Source organism: Phodopus roborovskii, unplaced genomic scaffold (genome assembly GCF_943737965.1).
Source record: "Phodopus roborovskii unplaced genomic scaffold, PHOROB, whole genome shotgun sequence".
Lineage (NCBI taxonomy): Eukaryota > Metazoa > Chordata > Mammalia > Rodentia > Cricetidae > Phodopus > Phodopus roborovskii.
Window position 1 is genome coordinate 17,630,290 of NW_026126448.1, and position 18,587 is coordinate 17,648,876.

General features: G+C 46.2%; 1 protein-coding gene across 2 annotated transcripts; it reads right to left on the bottom strand.

Annotated features, from left to right (window-relative positions):
- Positions 1-2,937: 2,937 nt before the first annotated feature.
- On the bottom strand, positions 2,938-4,491 carry Fam167b (family with sequence similarity 167 member B). 2 transcript variants are annotated; one of them, XM_051188911.1, is made up of 2 exons: positions 3,973-4,491; positions 2,938-3,233 (listed from the first exon to the last, which is right to left on the bottom strand). In XM_051188911.1, exons 1-2 carry the CDS (start codon positions 4,225-4,227, stop codon positions 3,006-3,008), a joined length of 483 nt encoding a protein of 160 aa, XP_051044868.1. In that variant the 5' UTR covers positions 4,228-4,491; the 3' UTR covers positions 2,938-3,005. The 2 variants fall into 2 exon arrangements, with proteins under 2 accessions (XP_051044868.1, XP_051044867.1); XM_051188910.1 differs by having other exon boundaries at positions 2,938-3,236; positions 3,973-4,486.
- Between the last annotated feature and the right edge of the window lie 14,096 nt (positions 4,492-18,587).

The following is an 18,587-nucleotide window of genomic DNA, read 5'->3' on the forward strand; positions in this document are numbered from 1 at the left end:
CAGCGACCCAACCACAAGCCTCTAGCACCCCAAGCTTCCTGCCGCCATAGCCCTAGACCCTTCAGCCTCTTGGGGTCTCAGACATCTCTAGGCCAGCCCCTACTCATACTGAGGGTGGCATTTAGAGGGAGAAAGCTGAGTGGAGGGAGATCCATGCAAGATGGCAAGAGTCTATAATCCCAGCACTCTGGAGGTGGGGGGAGTATTGGCTACGCACAGAGTTTCAGGCCAGCCTGAATCACTTAAGTCGCTATCTCAAAAGAACAAAATAATAATAGACCAAGGAGAAAAATTTTTTAATTTTTTATTCATTTTACACACCAACCATAGTTCCCCTCCCTCTCCTCCTTCTGCTCCTCCCACTTATCCCCCCAAGCCACGCCCTATCTACTCACTCCTCAGAAAGGGTACAGCATCCCGTGGGGAGTCAACAAAGCCTGGCACATTAAGTTGAGGCAGGACCAAGACCCTCCACACTGCATCAAGGTTGAGCAAGACATTTTACCATAGAGAATGGGCTCCAAAAAGTCAGCTCATGCACCAGGGATAGATCCTGGTAGCACTATCGCAGACCTCTCAAACAGACCAAGCTACATAACTATGGCCCACATGCAGATGGCCTAGTTAGGTCCCATGCAGACTCCCCAGCTGTCAGTGTAGAGTCTGTGAGCTCCCATGACCTCCAGTCAGCTGTCCAGGATTCCAGGATTTTTTTTCTTTTTAATGTATGGTTTCATTGTGTAATCCTGACTAGCCTGGAACTTGCTATGTAGACCAGACTAGTGTGACCCTGAATTCACAAAGATCCTGCTTGCCTCTGTCTCCCTGGTGCAAAGGAGTGGGTCATTACACCTGGCAAGAAAGGATGCTTGATGGAGCTGCCCTCCTGCCCTCCAAGATACACATGGTAAGAGACCCAAAGGGAGCCTTTGCCCTCAGGAGCAGAGGCCAGCAGCTGTAAGCTCCGCTTACAGCAAAGGAATACGGCACTACAGTCACGCTATGCTAGGACTAGGTGGTGGCCTTTAATTTAGTCTGCCAGCAGAATAAATCTCTGTTCAGAATTGAAGCCTAGACAATAGCTCTGTTAAGTGGTTGGAGACAAGGTTGCATGTATTACAGTGAACAGCAACCACAGTCACTGACAGCATTGACCATGTCATATCTTGGGGCACAGGACAACAGTCATGGGGCAGGCCTCTTACAGTCAAGGAGGAATACAGCCTGTTTTAGGAAGAATACAGGAAAACCCCATGTCCTTAAGACTATAGTGGCAGGCTAGGGTTTGGTGACACACAGCTTTAATCCCAGCATTTGAGAGGCAGAAGCAGACAGATCTCTGTGAGTTCCAGGCCATGCTAATCTGCACAGAAAGTACCTGGACAGCCAGGGTTACATAAAGAAACCCTGTCTTGATATAGATAGATAGATAGATAGATAGATAGATAGATAGATAGATAGATAGATGATTAATTGAAGACTATAGTAGTAACAGGCAGAGGGCAGGACCACATGGCCTAAGATGATAATTCAAGAAGAGGCAAAGCCACACCCTTAATGGAATGCACAGCCTGCCACAGGTAAAGACAGAGGAAGCATGTTGCCCATGCAGCAGGGACAGGCAGCAGACATTCTGGCATCAGCAGGACTTGAAGATCTTCGTAACAAGCAGCAGGCAGGTCAAAAATGAGCATGGTACCCATGGTAGGCAGAGGACCAGGTCACCAGTGATGTGAGGAACCCCAAATGGCCCCTATGAGGCCCAAGAATGGGTCCTGACCTCACTGGAAGGAAAGTGTAAATGTGTCACCTCCTGAGCTACACTGAGTGAGCAAGTGGGGGAGGGGAGCCCACAGAGCATTGTTGGGGTTTGTGAGGTGGAAGTCGAAGCGTTAGGTACCTCGGCTGCAGAGGGAAGGGGGAACAGGAAATGGGGTGTGGGGAGGAAGCCTGAGTTGGAGGAAAGTCAGACAACAAGAGTAACACAGAAACAAAGGCTGAGAGACATGCAGAAAACAAAAACCCTCCCCAGCGACAGAGCTGACAGATGTGTCCCCAGGACCCGGTGCAGGGCTTAGCTACCCTCACTTAGGAACCATAGCATTTCACAGGCTCCAGCTCATGCCTGGGGGCTGGTACTGAGAAGTAAGGGTGCTCTAAGTAAGGCATATCTAGCTGCCTGTGGAGTAAGAATTAGCAGCTTATTTCTATTTAGCTTTGGATTTTTTATTGTTTGTTGTTATTTTGTTTTTGAGACAGAGTTTTTGTGTAGCTCTAGCTGTCCTGGAACTTGCTCTGTAGATCTGGCTGGCCTCAAACTCAGAAATCCTCCTGCACATACCACCACCGCCCTGGCTGGCCTGGAACTCACTCTGTAGATCAGAGTCTCTGTCCCCTGAGTGCTGGGATTAAAGGCATGTTCCTTCATGCTGGCTTGATCTCCCCCTCTTCTAATAGAGATAGGGGAGTTGGTTTTGAACAGAGAACTATCAGATTCTGCATCCTCCTCGCCCTCAGTTTACCTAAATCACCTGCCATGAAAGACAGAAGATTTTAAGTTTAGGGGCTGAAGAGGTAGGCTCTGTAGTCAAGAGCACTTGCTTTTGCACAAGACCTGAGTTCGTTTGCCAGCTTCCACAACAAGCAGCTCACATTAACCTGTAACTCCAGCTCCAGCAAATCCAATACCTCTTCTCTGGACACACACACACACACACACACACACACACACACACACACACACACTTCCGACTTGATAAGGTGGAAAAAGAGAACTGGAGCCGTTGGGGAGCCTGGGTGCCACCCACCCTAGGCAGAGTCTTGTCTTCTGTTGTGGAGTCCTCAGTCCCAGTGACACTGGGTAGACCTGCAGCAACCACCCTCAGGCTCAGTGAGGAACTGCAGAAACTTTGGGGGTGCAGCGCATTGCTTTTTTTTATTATTAAGATATTTGGGGCACCTCTCCCTTCCTTCTTCCCAGATAGTCCCGGAGACACCAAGTGCTCTCAGCATAGGGTGAAGCGCCTGGCACTGATGTTCATGCGTGTGAGCCCCAGATGCCGCAGTGGCGGGGCCAGAGCCAGGCCAGCCCCAGACTCCAGCTCCAGCTCCAGCTCCGCCTCATTCAGCAGCTCCTGGTGCAAGTGACAGGCGTGGTCCACTTTCAGTCGGTGCAGCTGTGCCCGCAACCTCAGCAGTTGCCCTGCCAGCTGCCGGTCCTGAGCACGCATCTCCTGCTGTGACCAAGAGGGGGCAAGAGTGTGCTAGACCAGCCTCGCCAGCCATTGTTCCCTTTCTGGGAACACTTTGCATAGAACAGCTCTCAGAGCCCCTTCTCACCTAACTTCATCCTTCCCCATCTCTCAGATCTTGTTTCCGGATTGGGGATTGATGGTCCTCAAAACAAGCCGAGGACCCATTCGTATGCAAATACAGATATCTGGTACACCATCACAAATCAACTAAGATGTCTCGCTGAGCTGAACTGGACATCCTTATAGATTTGCACAGCTAATGTTTAACTCTCCTCCTAAGAGTCCACTTTTCCTTGACCATCTTTTCTCTCTACACAGTGATTCTCAAACTTGCTAACGCTGCAACCCTTTAATACAGTTCCTCAGGTTGTGGTGCCCCCTCCCAAGCATGAAATTATTTTAATTGTTACGTGAGAACTGTAATTTTGCTAGTGTTATGAATCATAATGTATATATCTGATATGCAGGATATCTGATATGCGACTTTGTGAAAGGGTTATTCGACCCCTCCCCAAGGGGTCGCGACCCACAGGTTGAGAACTGCTGCTCCAGGGTCTATTAAACCAGAGTTGGCTTCATAAATAAAACACACCTGGATTCCTGGCTCCTCGGTCCTAGAGCACAGCAAAGGAGAATTGCTTTGGAGAGTAGTCCGTTCTCACCTCCTCCCAGACCCACAGAAGACTGGCTCAAAGTCTATCCAGCCCAATGGACTCACCAGCTCCCTCCTGAGCCATTCAAGCGCGGAATCCATGGAGTCAAAGCCACAAATGGTTCCAGGTCTCCCCGGCTCAGGTCTGGCGTGGACTCTGCACCAGGCGGGGTTCTGGACCCTGGCGGTCCACTCCAGATAGGAAGGTCTTCGGGTCTGCAATTGAAGCTTGGCTGTCAGTGCCTTCACAGAGTCTAAGCTCTCCTCCTCATCCTCTTCATCCTCGCCCACGGCCTGGAACTTCAGTGGCTCTAGGGACATGGTAGGTCTGTGGCGGTCAATGTGGCAGTGAGGGAAAGGTCACAGGAAAGGTGTAAGAGGCTGAGAGTGAACCGAGTATGCCAGGAGTGTGTGGAGGCGAACGCAGATGGTGGGTAAGGGAGGCTGGGTGTGCCAGGGTAAGTGAGCAGATGGGTGTGTGAGGCTAAGTGTGCAAGGGATGGAATTTTCCTGGCCTGATAACTGGGGGCCACGTGATGCCCATCCGGCTGGGGGCAGGAGAAGCCCTTTGGATGAATTTTATTGTCTTTGCCCAGAATCTGTTCCCGGTTCCCAGAAAGGAAGTTGCAGCAGGATAAGAAAAGCATCATCCGACTTGGCCCTCCTCCCAAGACCCAAGTCAAGGGAGTCAAGAGGGAGAGGGGGCTGACTAGATCCCTGCTCTTCTGCAGGGAATGGGGTCTGGCCTGGGGGGGGGGGCTCAACACTGGTGCTGCCGTGATTGGACTTAGGATAGCTCTCCACTTCTCTGAGCCTCTGTTGGGACAGGTCCATGATTCCAAGCTTTACTCTAAGGAACCTTAGGTTCTGTTGGGAATCACTGAAAACCTTCCAGCAGCTGAAGGAGCAGCCCATAGCTGAAGGGCAGCCCTGTAGAAGAACTTGTAGCCAGCTGCCCCCTTGCCATTCCCAAAGTTTCATTCAATCAATCTCTCCCTCCCTCTCTCCCTCCCTTCCTCCCTCCCTCCCTCCTTCCCTCCGTCTCTCATCTCAAATGTAGCCATAACTGCCCTAGAACTCACTATATAGACCAGGCTAGCCTTCAAATCACAGAACTTTGCCTACCTTTGCCTCCCAAAGGTGTGTGGGTCAGTGCTGCCCGGCTGCCACACACACACACACACACACACACACACACACCTTTTTTGTTTTTGTCTTGAGACAGGGTTTTGTTTGTAGTCTTGGCTGTCCCAGGACTCACTCTGTAGACCAGGCTGGCCCCAAACTCTCAGAGATCCTCCTGTCTCTGCCTCCTGAATGCTAGCTTTAAAGCGTGAGTCACCATGCCTGACACACACACACACACACATGTATCTATATGTATGTATATATTATGTACATATATGTGTGTGTATATTATATTTATATATAATTTGTATATATTATACATATATTAGAGATTGTAATTTTTCTTTTTTAAGCAGGATTTCACCCTAAGCTGACCTGGAAATTTATTCTGTAGCACAAACTGACTTCAGACTCACAGGGATCCTCCTGCCGCTGCCTGGCAACTGCTTCCTTTTCCAGAGCTTGAGCATGCCCTGCTCTCATTTCTGACAACAGAAATGTATTTTGCCACTTTGTATACTTCCTAGCCTCTGTGTGTCAGAGTCACCTGGGGAAAAAGTCATGTGCTACAACAGATGGCCACCCCTTCACCAGTTTCAGATTCAGTATGACAGTAGGGGGTGGAGACTAATCCGAATGTCTATCAAACACCCAGGCTTGAAGCTTTTGCTGGTCTGGTATTTCACAGCCTGTCTTCTTCTGGGTTTTGGTTTCCACAGGTCTCAGTGTGCAGCCAAAGCTGGCCTCATGCTCTGTGAGCCTCCTAAGTGTTGGGCATACAGGTGTGAGCACCAAACCCAGCTGTACTCTGAACTGTTCCACGCCTGGCTGCTTTCAGAGGGAAGCTCCAGCTCTGCATTTATGTTACTGAGCAGCTGAGCCTTCTCCCCGGCCCCCACTCTCTTATTCTCTCCTCTATTTACTCCTCTTCTTTCTTTTTCAGTCCCTTTCTGCTGTCACATCCTATATATGTGTATGAATTTAAACCTAGATCCCACATATGAGAGAAAACATGCAACATTTGTCTCAGTATGTCTTAGCAGAATGATCTCCAGTTGCATCAATTTTCCAGAAAACGCTGCAACTTTATTCTCTTTATAACTAAGTAAAATCCTATTGTGTCTATTTACCACACTTTCCCCATCTGCTTGCCTGCTGATGAAGCTCTAGGATGGTTCTATACCTTGACTAATACAACAATAACATTGCAACAGTAAGCATTATTGTATAAAGTGAGGACGTGACTACTCCAAGTTATGGTTGAGGGGACGATTTTTATTGTGGCTAAGAGGGAGAGTACAGCCAGAGGCATCCGGAAGAGTCCAGAACAGGTAGAGAAAGTAGTGAACTGAACATGGCTGGCAGAATGGACTGGGTGGTGATGGGGGAGGGAGGAGAGAGAGGAGGACCACGAGCCCAGGTGAAAGAGGACCAAGAGGGCAGGTGGTTGAAAGGGCAGGGTTGGACAGGAATGCTGAAGCTGTGAAAGGGAAACCACGAGCTGGAGTGGAGAAATTTAAGGTGGCCCGGTGAGAAAAACTGAGAAGAGCCAGGATGTCAGCATGGACTCTGTAACAGGTTATTTCCATGCCGAGAGCCTGGAGGCCAGCATGTGTTTGGTATGCTAATAGGTAGCACAGTTAACCATTTCTTTTGGACCTGACAAGTATGTGGGGTGGGGGTTGGATGTGCAGGTATCCCCCTCATCTACTGATTTAGAACCCAGGATAGCACAGCCAGGTCACAACAGTGGTTCTATTTTTAGGGTTTTTTGGGGGGTTGTAATTTTTTTACTTTATGTGTATAGGTGTTTTGCCTGAATGTATGTGTATGCACTGTGGGCATCCCTGGTACATAAAAGCCAGAAGAGAATGTTGGATTTCCTGGCACTGGAGTTACATATAGATGGTATGAGCTACCATTTAGGTGTTCAGAATCGAACCCAGCTTTAAAACAAGCATTTGGGAGACAGAGGCAGGTAGATCTCTGAGTTCTGGGCTAGCCTGGTTTGCATAGTGAATTCCAGGACAGCCAGGGCTACACAAAACAAAAAGACAAACAAGAATCCTGAAAGAGCAACAAACAGTCTTAATGGCTGACTCACCTCGCCAGCATCCCATTTTAGCTTTTTGTTTGTTTTATTTTGTTTTTGAGAAAGGGTTTCTCTGGCTTTGGAGGGTGTCCTGAAACTAGCTCTTGTAGATCAGGCTGGTCTCGAACTCACAGAGATTCACCTGCCTCTGCCTCCCTAGTGCTGGGACTAACAGCGTGCAACACCACCACCCAGCCCCATTTTAGCTTTGTAAGGAACCTCCATGATGGTTCCTACGATGGCTGATGGCTGTACCAGCTCACATTTCCACCTGCACTCACCAGTGTCCTCTCTCTCTCTCTCTCTTTCTTCTTTGGAGGTTTTTGTTTTGTTTGTTTTTCAAGACAGGGTTTCTCTGTATAGCTTTGGAGCCTGTCCTGAAACTCACTCTGTAGACCAGGGTGGCCTTGAACTCACAGCGATCCTCTTGCTTCTGCCTCTCAAGTGCTGGGATTAAAGGCGTGTGTCACCACCACCCAGCAATTTATTGATTTTAATTTTATGCATATAAGTGTTTTGCCTATCTGATATGTATGCACACCACATATGTGCAGTGTTGAAGGAGGCCAGAAGAGGACATCAGATCCCCTGGAAATGGAGTTACAGAAGATCATTAGGTAGCCCCACGTGGGTGCTGGGGATCCAACCCAGGTCCTCGGCAAGAGCAAAAACTGCTCTAAACTGCTCAGCTGTCTCTCAGGACCCGATTGTTTTTTTTTTTTTTTTTTCTTTATGATAGCCAGGCAAGAGGGAATCTCAGTGTATTTGCATGTGGTGTGTGTTTGTTAGTATGAGGTGACTCAGGGTCTCTGGCTGACCAATGAGCTACAATGTGACTGGTTCCCCTAGCCCTTTAGTGCTGAGGATCTGAACTCAGGTGGCAATGCTTGGCAGAAGTGATTTTGCTCACTGAGCCACCTCTACCAGGATCTCGATGTATTTTTGCTTGTTTTTCAAAACGGAGTTTCTCTGTGTAGCCCTGGCTGTCCTAGAACTTACTCTGTAGACAAGATCTGCCTGCCTCTGCTGAGATTGAAGGTGTGCACCGCCACCCACCCAGCCTAGATCAATATATTTTTAATTTGTATTTCCCCAATGGTCAAATATGTTGAACACCTCAAATTTATGGGCCACTTGTATTTCTTCCTCTGAGAACTGTATAATCGATTCCTTAGCACATTTATTCATTGGACAATTTTGTGTATTATGTTTTTATCCTTGTTATCTAGACTTAGCATTATCACAAATATATCAGTAAGAAATTAAAAATTATTCAAAGGGAACTGGAGAGATGGATAGTTCACTCAGTGGTTCAGAGCATTTGTTACTTGTGCACAGGACCCAGGCTTGATTCCTAACACCCACCTGGTGGCTCACAACCTCATAACTCCAGTTCCACGGGACCCAATACACCTTTGTGGTCACCAGGCATACACATGTGTTGCCCAGACACACATTCCGGTAAAACACTCATAAACATAAATCTAAAAAAATATTAAAAGTGGGTGCATGGATGAATGGTTGAATGAGTCCTCTAGCAAATTAGTTGAGTTTCCTATTGTAGTTACCAACTGAAGCATACCTCTTGCTAGACTAAAAGCCTGTGAGCAGGGGGTCCTCTAGGACCCCTTAATCAAAAACATTGCTTAATTCATTGTATGGGCAATTATTGAAAAGGATGCAAAGGACTGGAGTTGTTCAGGACCCCACAAAGCCAGAAGGGATTTGTGAAGGTGGCCCACAAGCAGGAGGACTTCCAGATGGGGCAGGGGGTGGGCTCCAGCTACAAAGCTGTTGGCTTTTAAGGTGGACCAAGGGATTTTTCCCGACCCAGGCAAGCTTCAAACGTGTGGGAGAAAGAAGGCAGTTCCCAGCTAACACACCCACACTTTCCAGCCCACCCACTAGGGTAAAGGGGAGCAAATGGTTATTTTTCTTACCTTTTAAGTCATCAAGGGTGCCAGCACCCCAGGACTTAAAAAAAAAAAAAAATCGAGAGCCTCTAGAGGCACAGAGGTAAGAGCTTTACACAAGATTGTCATCACCATTTCACAGATGAAACTCTGATTAATGAACTCTGGAGGGCGGTCCTAAGAAAACCTGAGAACCTGGGCCTAGAAGGAAAAGCCTGTGGAACTGTGATCCTTTCCGGAAAGGCTTTTGTCCGCGTCTCCAGCCGCCCAACCTTCCAGAGTCTGTGGGGCTGGGATCCAGGGTCGCGCTAGCAAAATGGAGTTCTAGGAGGTGATCTGAACACGGCTGAGCCGAGCCAAACTCCGAGCTCCGTAGCACCACCTGCTGCTGTCGCCAGGGCCCCAGTCTGATCTGAATCTGTGACTGTTTTTGTTGCTGGTGTTGATTCATTCCATCGAGAAATAGTGCCCCAAATTGTGACCTGGGAGAAGACAGAGTGAAGGGACTGCACAGCCGGAGACGGTGCCCTCCTGGATCAGTCCCCAGCGTTCCAGTGTCGTAGGGGACCCGGGCGCCATCACGCTGTCAATCCCGAGGATGCTGCAGCTGAACACTGGGGAGTGGACGCTGATCTCCGGTTCTGCCCCGGTGTCCAAGGGGCATCCTTGAGGCATTCACACTATCCATGAGTATTTAAGGGAGTTTTAAAAGGGGGGTACTGTGCAAAGGGCTCTGTATGCAGTGTTATTCTGGGTACAACCAAGTAGGGGGGATGAGGGTGGGGCTTGAGATTCATGGAGTAGTCGGGAACCGAAAGAGGAATGACAGAGAGACCATCGCGATTTTCCCAACAGCCCCTTCCTCAGGTGCTGTCCATGGAATAAGACATCATTTCCTTTCTGTTCTAAAGCTCTCAAAGGCCTGAGATTAGGCGTCCCTAGAATTTCATGCGCCCAAAATGCTGGAATAGACTAACCCAGCAGCAAAGGGTAGTAGCTGGCAAGGTGGGAGTGGTCTTGGAAGCAGAAAAACCGGACACAAAGATAGAGCACTCGGCAAAGTACCCTAGGACTGGCTTTTGACTCTCCCTGAATGCATTTCGATTAAGTCAGATGAGTCAGAACTTAGGCTTGCCACAGTTACCCTGAGCTTTCCAGCTCTCTACCACCACCATACTCCCAGCACACCACTCCCCAGTTTCCGGTCCCCAGACCTTTATTGTTAGCCCTTTTTAATCCTTGCTTGGCTAATTCCTGCTTGACTGCATCCACGTTGTCCCCCCTTGCAGCCTCCCCCATCAACACTTTACTCATTACGCCCTTCCCCACTCCCACCACAACCCTCCCATTCATACGCTATTTCCAGTCTCTGTGCCTGCTATCGTTGGCCAGTTCCTGTGTAGACTAACCTAAGATGTCCCTGAGCTCAGTCCTTGAAACCAGGACCAGGCCCTGTATTCAGGTTCAACAACTCTAGCCAGCATGCTTAGAGCTGTTCTGGGGGAGCTCACCTTGGGGTCCATGGCTTCATCATGGATACATGATTGGCCTAGGTGTAAGGATAAAAAAGAAAGATGAAGGGGGTACCTTTCAGTGGGCCCTGCCCAGGTTTGCCACTCAGCAAGCAAGAGGTTTATTAGGGAAGGGGGAAGAGGGAAAGGCTGGATCACAGTGGGGGCATGAGAGGCAGGAAAGCAGACAGACAGACAAAACAGGGAAGAGACAAAAGGAAGAAGAGAGGCGAGGGGGCTGGAGAGATGGTGCAGGGCTTAAGAGAACTGGCTACTTTTTCAGATGTCCTGAGTTCAATTACCTGGAACCATATGATGGCTCACAACCATCGATAATGAGATCTGGTGCCCTCTTCTGGTGTACAGGTATACATGCATGCAGAACACTGGTTTTTTTTGTTGTTGTTTGTTTTGTTTTTTTGTTTTTTTTCGAGACAGGGTTTCTCTGTCTGGAAGTGGCTGGACCAGCTCTTTGCTGCAGGACCCTTCATGGATGAACGAGAAGGGAGGAAAGGCCTGCCAGGATGCTCCCACCCACTTCCAAACCCTGTACATCCACCTCTGCACAGAGAGAAAAAGCACCTTTACAGTCAACGAGATTGATCTATTACACACGCCCCTCTAAACGCCTAGTCTGACCAGATGTGTGCTTGCTCCCTGCCTTCCCATCATGCTAGTGCCAAGAGAGGGTCCTGAGGGAGGTTTTGTGCTTGGGAAGTGTAAACTGCTTTCCTACCCAACACACAAAGGTTTAGTCACTCATTTATCTGTCACTAAGCACAGAAGCTGTGCTGGTGGACAGCCGGTGTGCGACCGAGGGAGATGAGGCACAGTACAGAGGCACCTTATTGTCACCATCTGAAAGTTTTCTAGGGAATGTAATGATTTCTATCACCCAAGGAAGGAACAGGAGGTAGCTAGGAAGAAGATGTCGGGGGGGGGGGGGCGGGGGCGAGGTGGCAGGGGCAGATGCAGAGGAAGCCTGCTTTTTGTCCTGTTTGGAGAGCTGCATGTGACTCCGGATGGTGGGGGGACAGGTGAGGGCAAAGCGAAGAAACAAAGGTGTTAGGTCTTCACTGTGGCCTAAACTTTATCCTAAAGACAGACTGAAGTCACTGAGGGTGACTAAAAGTTCTGGCAGTCACTGGTGACCTTGGGTAAAGCATTCCTGGAAAGCAGGAGCAGATGCTGACCCCAAGGACATTGTTCCTCTTATCAAATTGGGTGATTTCGGGGCACTCTACATCCCCTGAAAGCAATGTACCCCTTCCCAAAAAAGATTACACCAAGGGACATGAGTGTTTTTCATCAGAATAAATGAGTTATTCCCATCACTACAGACTAGGGTTTCCAAAGGGTCTTTTTATCAGGTGTGCATCTTGGAGGGCTATTTCCCTCTTTGGGATGGATACTTGCTCTGCTCCCAGGCTGGGCTCACCAAAAACCTGAGCCAGAAAAGGATAACAAGTTAGTTTTTATTTGACTAGGATGTGACTCCTCCAGGAAGCAACTGACTAATGGATGCTAGAGACAGAGTAGCACACAGAAAGCTGTCTTAGTTGACTAAGCTGTGGCAGCCCAGAGCACAGAGATAAGGTTCCTACCTTACGAGACTAAGGGTTGGGCATGACTCTCAGCCCTTGCACAAAACCATGACGTGGTATAAAAACAAGCACACACTATTTATTTATTAATACAGTCTAGAACTCAGCCTATTTTATTTTTGACCTGGCCACCCAGACAGGGAAAACTCCAGTTGCCACTGTTGATAAGCCCTGGGCCCGCAGGGCAGGAGCCTTTATCCTGGCACATAAGGCTGAAGATAGAGAGAGTGCATTGTTACTTTGTTGGATTAACTCACCCTGGACCCTTTGAGCCAGACTGGATCCCAGCAGCTGAGAGGGTAGAGTGGATCCAGGTCACTAGCTGACTAAATCCTAGACCGTTTCCTCTACCTAGAAACCATTTCCTGATGCCCACTGCTTCTCCCTGGCCCTAAATTGGCCACACCCTTCCTGCTGGGCATTGCCTACTTGACATTCCTTCATGCCCACCACAAACAAGGCAACCACCTTTCTCCTCTTCCTGAACTGCAGGGGCAGTTAAGTTGCCAGTTCCTGTGGTCTGTGCAATTTAGGGAGAGGGTGCTATTGGCACTGCTTAAACATACCTATTCCTGATTCTTGGGTGTAGTGGGATATTCACTTTGTCTCCTTCTGTGGCACTGACCACGCCCATTGGGGTGGAGCCAGGGACAGAAGTGACCTGTGGAAGGAAGTCTGAGGAGGAGCCAGGAATGCTCTCTGGATGGTGGGTCATGGACAGGAGAGCATCTGGAACTTGCTGGTGTTCATCTGTCTAGATTCTAAGTTATTTCTCCCTGAATAAACATCTATTCGGCCTATTTGTTTATCCTGATCCTTATTTAACCGCAATATCTGGTGTCAGAATCGGGATCAGGATTTTCACGGGACCTGGGTTTCACCCAGGCGGCAAGGTCCCTTGCCTAACCAGGTAGACTCACCACAGCTTTGGGACATCTGCCTCTGCCCTACAACTCCTTTGCCTCCACAGTGGGCCTGAGAAGGCACTCACTACTTTTCAATTTTTGCCCATTTCCCCACTTTGTATTCGCATAGAGCCGCTTGGCACCAGCCCTGCTTGTGCGTTTCCTGCGGTTAGCCCTGTGGTCCCAGCAATTCCACAAGGCTCCTTTTACTCATTTGTCTAACAAAATTTAGCTTGTCATAGTTTGTTAAGAGCTATTCTACAGGGACCGGGATCAGAAGGATCATCTGCTGCCAGACGCTATTTGGCGGTACACTGCCGGACACTATTTGGTGGTACACCTCCAGGCGTAACTACCACAAGCTGAGATCTTCAACTAAAAGCATCAAAGTTCCAGGACAGCAGAATTACACCTAAGGTAATTGTAACATCCTTTGCAATTTAAGCTGATATAATATCTGAGATCAACTGTTCCATACCTATGGCAGATACTTTTACAATGCAGGACTTTAGGAATTATTTTACTTCATATATAGAAGGAATTTTAGCAGAAGAAAATTATGACTGAACCAATATGTACATTTATTTTGTAATAGCAATGAGTTTCATCATTAACATGATATTCTTAAAGAAATGGTTTGAGATTACAGCAAACAATAAGGAACTTGTACAAACCATAGGAGACTTAGTAACAAAGATTCAAAATATTGAAGATGGCAATAGAGAGCTGACAGGTAGAATACAAAACATGGAACATAAAAATGACCAAGTAGGAAACAGAGTTTGTTCCATGTCCGATGCCTCAATAACCAGAACAGAAACAATGCAATGCATTAACACGCTAGCAGAAACAGCCCATTCCTGGTTGGAGGACGCTACTAATAAGTTTAAAAAACTGGAACATCAGATAGAAAGACTAGATGATAGAATCTCTTCCATGTCTGAGGATAATGCCAAGCTAGCAGATAGAACATTGTTTCTGGAAGGCAGTTTACATACCATTCAGATAATATCTATGGATGAGAATATTAAATACATGAAATCACTCATAGTTGGAAAAAACTAACTGACTGATTCAATTAAGTCTTTGGAAAATTCTGTGATTCAACAAGTTCAAACACTGAGAAAAACAATGAATAGATGCAGACCTTAGAAGACGGTCGGTCTAATAAACCAAAAGAAAAGGTACAGGTAATAGGGCATAAGAGAGATTTAAAATTTCCTACATCTTTCAGGGTCAGGGGAGACCTGCTTAAGGTCATTGTGTCCTCTCCTGTGGCTTCCCGTGTACCTGTTACTGAAAAACCAACAATTAAAAAACACCCAAAAGGTGCCATTGCATATCAGTGGGAACCAATAAGTATGAAAGTTTTAAAAAGTGTAAAGGAAGCATAGTCTCCTATGGCATGCACTCACCATATGTGAAGCAATTAATAGAGTCATGGGTGAGGAATAACAAGGTAACCCCTAAGGATTGAGATCAATTAATATCAGCTGTCCTTGAAAACTCCTCTCAATTAGAATGGAGGGCTTTCTGGAGAAAGGAAGCAAAAGTTCTTGAAATACAGGGCTTAAAGAAAGGTTATAAAGCTTCCCAAGATAAAATCCTTGGTGAGGGTCTCTATGCTGACCCAGAAACCCAAGCTGCCTATGATGAACACATCTTGTCTCTATGCAGTACAGCAGCTTTGAATGCTTGGGATAAGGTTCATGAATTAGGGGAGAGGATAGAACCCTATACCAAGATAAAGCAAGGACCTAGAGAATGCTTTAGTGTGCTTCTAGAAAGATTATCTAGGGCAGTACAATTAGAGGTAGCAGACATAGATTCTAGGAGAATACTCATACAATCTTTAGCTTATGAGAATGTGAATCCTCAATGCAAACAGGTGCTTTGGCCTTTAAAAATGCGATCAGCACCCTTGGATGAATGGGTCCTATATACAGGCAACATTGAGTATAATGACAATAAGACTGAAGCATGGGTAGGAGAAGCCATATCTAAAGGTCAGAGAAGATATCAAGATAACAGAGTTCCTTACTATGGTGACTTAGAAGCTTGGGTAGGAGAAGCCATCTCCAAAGGTTTGAAGAGATATCAACATGTCAGATGTTGTAACTGTGGTAAGATAGGACATCTAAAAAAGAAATTGTAGGCAAAGCTTCCCTAGAAATAACACTCCCAGGAATGAATCGAACAGAAGGCCTCAGCCTCCTGGGTTATGTAGAAGGTGTGGCAAAGGCAGACACTGGACAAATGAGTGTAGATCGACCAGAGACAAGCAAGGAAACCCTTTACCATCGGGAAACTCCTTGGGGGGGGGCTCTCGAAGGCCCCCCACGTCACAGGTGGTCCGAACATTCCCAGTCACAGTGGAAGACAATCTCCCACAGGAAATTAGAAAATTCTGTGCCTATTATAAAAACTCATACCGCTCTGGACGACAAACTAGTGACGGAAGTTGGATCAAGCATGACAGAAGGAAATAAAAAAAAAAAAAAGTATATTTTGGCAAACCTATATAAATAGTCAAAGGCCTAGATTGATAGTTAAGATGAATAACAGACTGTTTGATGGGACACAACACAGGGGCAGATGTAACTATCATAACTAATAAATCTTGGCCTCGAAGATGACCCCTGCACAAGGTAAATGTTCAATTCTTAGGGTAAAACAGAGCACGAGATGGATTGAATGTATAGGACCAGAAGGACAGAGAGGAAGGTTGAGACCATATGTGGCTGATGTAGTAATAAATTTATGGGGTCGTGATCTATTACAGCAATGGAATACACAGATTAACATTCCTCCAGTATTAGATAGGAACCATAAACGACCTCATGATTGTGGAAAAAATATTATAAAGTACTATACAAGACAGATACCAAATACCCAGGCTGTACAAAAACAGAATACAAGTGCTGAACAAACAGAGGAACCAAAAGCCCTACCTTTAAAATGGCTAACATTGTCTAGGTAGGACAATGGCCTATGACCTCTGAGAAGTTAGAAGCTTTAGAAAGCCTGGTTCAGGAACAGCTAAATGTTGGACATACTGAGGAATCAACCAGCCCTTGGAATTCTCCTGTATTTGTTATAAAAAAGAAAGCTGGTAAATGGAGAATGCTTACAGACCTTACAATAAATTTATCCAGTCAATGGGCTCTCTACAGCCTGGAATGCCCTTGCCTTCTTTGATACCTAAAGAATGGCCTATTATAGTTATTGATTTAAAGGATTGCTTCTTCACTATACCTTTACAAGAACAAGATAAAGAGAAATTTGCCTTCATGGTACCTAATTACAATAATTCTCAACCGGTGAAAAGATATCAATGGAAGGTTTTGCCACAGGGAATGCTAAATAGTCCCACCTTGTGCCAATATTTTGCACAAAAAAAAACCGCTAGAAATAATTCGTAAACAGTTTCCACAATCCATAATCTATCATTACATGGATGACATATTGTTAGCTGACTCTAAAGGGGAAATATTAGAAAAAATGTTTGAGAAAGTAAAGGAAGTTTTACCTCGCTGGGGATTACAAATTGCACCTGAAAAAATACAAAAAGGAGAGTTTATCAACTACTTAGGATATAAAATAGGTCTACAGAAAATTAGACCACAAAAAGTACAGATCAGGAGAGATCGCTACCAGACTCTTAATGATCTTCAAAAATTACTAGGAGAGATTTCTCAACTGCAAACCATTATTGGAGTAGAAGGGCATGATTTGAAAAACTTGAAAATGGCCCTAAAAGGAGACAAGGACTTGAATAGTCCACGAATACTATCAGCTGAAGCTGAAAAGGAATTAGAATGGGTAAAAAAGAGGCTACTAGAAGCACATGTGGACCGTGCGGATCCAAACCTAGACTGTATTCTGGTTATATTACCATCTAGAGAATATCCTTCAGGGATTTTGATGCAGAGAGACGATATCATATTAGAATGGATATTCCTACCACATAAACAGAATAAAAAACTAAAAACATATGTAGGTCTCTGACTTGATTAAAGGTAAACTGAGACTTCGTCAGTTAACAGGAAGGGACCCAGCAGAAATTATAATACCTTTAACTAATGAGGAAATTTCCTCCTTATGGAAAGATAATGAATATTGGCAGAGAGCATGCAGTAATTTTTTGGGAATGATTAGCAACAATTATCCCAAAAGTGAAAGGATCAAATTCATAAAGAAAACGATTTGGACCCTTCCACGTGTAAGAAAAACACCTATTTCTGGAGTTCCTACATTCTACACTGACGCAAACAAATCAGGTAAGGCAGGATATAATCAGGCAAAATTAGTAAAGTGGTTCAAAGCCCTTACAATTCTGTACAAAAGGCAGAATTGTATGCCATTCTCATGAAACTTATAGATTTTACAGTACTAGACTTACATTTTCCAGCTTAGGACAACTCTATTGTAAACTCCGTTATGCCTTCACCCTAGGACTAGATATGTAGGTTGTTTTGTTCTCGATTTTCCTTTTCTTAGAGCACACTTATTATTCACTCTTTTGTATATAGTTTTGTATCAAGCCTAAATCTTTTCTTTAGACTAAAAGGGGAATTGTAGTGGGATATTCACTTTGTCTCCTTGTGTCACTGGCCACGCCCATTGGGGGATGGAGCCAGGGACCTGTGTCAAGAGGTCTGAGGAGGAGCCAGGGAATGCTCTCTGGCTGGCAGGTCTTGGAGAAGAGAGCATCCGGTGGAACTTGCTGGTGTTCATCTGTCTAGGTTGTAAGTTATTTCTCCCTGAAAACATCTATTCGGCCCATTTGTTTATCCTGATCCTTATTTAACCGCAATACTTGGGCACCTTCCTCTGCAACACAGGAGATGTCAGCATGAAGAGGGCAAGGGGCAGGCAGATGCCCACTCTATCAGTGCCTCACTCCTCCTTCCCAAGAGCTTCTTTTAGAAAGAATGAGTGCCCTACCCTGCAGCACACGCTTCAACTTCTGCAAACCAAGATGGTTCACCAGGTATTCTACTCACAGCCAAGAACAAGTGCATCTTAGAAATAATGATTACAGGCTGGGATGTAGCTCACAGGTTGAGGTGGTCTGTAAGAGAATGGCCCCATAGGCTCATGGATTTGGATGCTTTGTCACCAGGGAACAGTGCTATTTAAAGATTAGGAGGCATGACTGTGTTGGAGGAAGTGTTACTGAGGGTGGGCATTGAAAACGGTCTTTCAGAAAGCTCATTCCAAGACCAATGGCTCTCTTCTTGCTGTCTGCTGATTCCCAACTCTCAACTCCTTCCCCAGCATGATGTCTGCTGTGTGCCACCATGCTCCCAGCTATGACAATGGACTAAACCTCTGAAACTGTAAGGAACAAAGGCTTTCTTTTCTAAGAATTACTGTGTTCATGTTCAGCTCTACAAACTAAGACGGGGCTAGAGGGCTTGCCTAGCACACACAAACTCATGCTCAATCCCCAAGACCACAGTAAAATCACTTTTAGCCATATGTGGTGATGTATACTCCCACTACTTGGGAGGCAGAGGCAGGCA